General features: G+C 46.5%; 1 protein-coding gene across 1 annotated transcript; it reads left to right on the top strand.

The window, feature by feature from the left end:
- The first annotated feature begins 58 nt into the window (after nucleotides 1-58).
- Nucleotides 59-1,301, top strand: LOC110680256 (zinc finger protein 317-like). The gene has a single exon (XM_021856073.1). It carries the CDS (start codon nucleotides 170-172, stop codon nucleotides 1,250-1,252), a length of 1,083 nt encoding a protein of 360 aa, XP_021711765.1. The 5' UTR covers nucleotides 59-169; the 3' UTR covers nucleotides 1,253-1,301.
- The last annotated feature ends 1,535 nt before the right edge of the window (nucleotides 1,302-2,836 follow it).

The raw sequence follows: 2,836 nt of genomic DNA, 5'->3' as shown, positions 1-2,836 counted from the left end.
ACGTCTGTAGATTTGCAAAATTCGAGACGCAAAGCGGTTTGATGCAACATCGGAAGGATGACCACAAGCTGATCAACACACAGGCACTGAGTGCCGAACGTGCCATGCAAAGTTCCAGAATTCAGAGGAGTTGCTCGAACACCGACAGGAACTTCATGCCAACGATCCCATGTTGGAATGTGATGTTTGCAAGGCCAGATATCCTACGCCAGCGGCGCTGAGAACTCACCAACGCTACCACGACAAGGTCATCCTCTACAACTGTCCAAACTGTCCGGAAGCTTTCAATTCCCAGCTGTTGTTGGATCGACACCTGAAAGTCGACCACAAGGATAAGAAGAACCACATCTGCGATCTGTGTGGCAAAGGATATCCAACCAAAAGGCAAATTGCCGCACATTTGATACGACACAAAAATCCCAATAGAAGTCAGTCCGAACCTCCCGGATGCCACATTTGCGACATGTGCGGCAAGGAGTTCCGATTCCGCATGACCTTGAAGCGCCACGTGTTCAACACGCACACCAACCAGAACACCTTCAAGTGTGATCAGTGCGATAAGGTGCTGGCCTCGGCGGAAGGCCTAAAGCTGCACCAGCGGTCCCATTCCGATGATCAGTCAATAATGTGCGAACTGTGTGGCCGATCCTTCCTGCAACCTTACCGGCTGAAAGTCCACATGGAGAGTCACATGCGAGAAGGAAACGATTACCGCTGCCACATCTGCAGCCGAACGTGCCGCGATCCCCAAAAGCTTGAAATCCACATGAAGCTGCACACTGGCGAGACGCAATTCCATTGCACCCAGTGCCAGAGATACTTTGTCACCAAACGGCACTACAAGCTGCACATGCAACGGATCCACGAGACGGAAGTCAAGTGTCTACGCTGCGACAAGATATTCCCCACGCCGAAGAAAATGAGGCTGCACATCAAGATACACGACTTCCCGGACTATCTCGAGTGCCCCAAGTGTTACACGTGTGTCAAGGACAAGAAGACGATGGCTCGCCACATGAAACAGCACGAGAACGAAGGCGTCCGGGTTCCCTGCCAGTACTGTCCGCTGACGTTCGCGACGAAGAAAACCCGGAGGAAACACGAACGCCACATGCACAGCGATGAGGTGGTCCAGATGGTCGGGCACCAAATGGTGGACGAAGAGGAGGAGGGAGCCGAGGACTATGAAGATGAGGACGAAGACATGTTGGCTGGTGTTGGGGAGCGCGAGGATGAAGTAAGCGTCGGGTAAGTATAGGTGTGTGGTTAATGTGAACAAGCGTATTGTGTTTTGCATGAGAGCGGAAGTCTTTGAATTATGAGTAGCTTCGAAATGTCCTTGAGGGTTTTTGGGACGCAGCTGTGACTCTAATATCAGGCTCTACTCGTATCGGCAGTGTGTCCTTTAGTCTCGACTTTTGCTATCTAAAAGTCCTCAATAAATTCAACACCTTGTCCTCTACTTAGGTCTTGTACTTGAACAAGACTTTGTTTTGCATTGAGGATGCCCCTTGGCCTACCATGTTGATGACTGATGAATATCACTGAACTTGTCGATGTAGTTCCCTTAGGATTGTATGTTGTCGTCGGAGAGTTTTGTCAATCTACTGCATCCAATTTAGAATCACTTCGAAGAGAACATTGAGAACTAATCGAAGCAATATGATCGCTATTGAGATATTACACTAGAGTGGTTCAAAAAATCGTTTTTGCTCCACACCGCTCATTCGATTCTAGATCAAATTCTGAGTGTCCTCCCAAAATTTGAGCTCATTTGAATGAAAACTGAGACTGCACAAGCCCTTTAAAGTTTATATGGGAATCACTATGGGAAAAGCAAGCAATTCATTCAATCGATCATAGTGTTTGCCCGAGTGCTCTTGAGGATTGGAACTATGTTGATACTGTGAGATACAATAATCAGCTACAACTTTGCCGAAGACCGTTTTTAAATCGGACGCCCCTCATTCCTTGCTTAGCGCTTGTACGAGTCGGTTGACTGATTCCCGGTCTCATCGCACGGCACTCTTGCAAAGTATTTTAGGCCTTTTTCTCCCACCGCCCGCGTGGGTTTTTGGTTCAATTTGTGCTCACAATCAATATTAAATTAGTGCAATTGTGTGCTTAGGCGATCGCGCTTCGCGAAGGAAGCGAGCTAGTGAAACTAGCATCGTTCCACCATAAGGAAAGTCATCACCAACTGCATCAACGGTGATTGATTTTTTTCTCCCCGCACCAAGAGCATCAACAAGGCAGAAGGCAAATCGGTTCTGCTACCTACGGTGCGTGGACGAGCTGCTGTATACGGATAAGTATCAATTTGGATATCTATTGAATTGCTTTTACTTCTCCGAACAAACAGTGCTGAGTTCAAGGTTGTTTTCGCTTCTCCTCTGTCTCTCTCCCGGTGCGATTCTTTCGACCGAATTGGGGAGTTGGGTACAAAATAGCCCACTGATTGGTTAAGTTTTTTTTTCTTTTTTTTCCTTTGTAATTTTGCTTTGCTCATTTAGGGGAGGTGTGTACAAAATAGTCCACTGATAGGTTAATTTTTTTCTGCATATTTTTGTTTTGTTTTTTTTTTTTATTATTATTTTTTTATTATTTTTTTTTTATTTGGTTGCGGTTGATTTTTATCCCGCATGGACGATTCGGATGGAGGCAATACGCCTCCAAAAGATCTCGTTGCTCGAACGCGGTTTTACCAACCGTCTTCGGCTGGGCCTTGGGTTGTCTATTTCCGGCGCAAAAATAAGATTTTGAATGTGCTCTCGATCTCTCGAGAGCTGACGCGTAAATATCCAGGGACCGTTATTCACCAAGTGAAGCAATCCAA

This window comes from Aedes aegypti, unplaced genomic scaffold (assembly GCF_002204515.2).
Source record: "Aedes aegypti strain LVP_AGWG unplaced genomic scaffold, AaegL5.0 Primary Assembly AGWG_AaegL5_hic_scaff_1124_PBJ_arrow, whole genome shotgun sequence".
Lineage (NCBI taxonomy): Eukaryota > Metazoa > Arthropoda > Insecta > Diptera > Culicidae > Aedes > Aedes aegypti.
The sequence above is the reverse complement of the archived record's forward strand: the minus strand, read 5'-3'. Positions and strand labels throughout refer to the sequence as shown.

Bases quoted from the DNA above. Each gene is read 5' to 3' on its own strand.
- LOC110680256 (XM_021856073.1), top strand. From the start codon at position 170: ATGTTGGAATGTGATGTTTGCAAGGCCAGATATCCTACGCCAGCGGCG.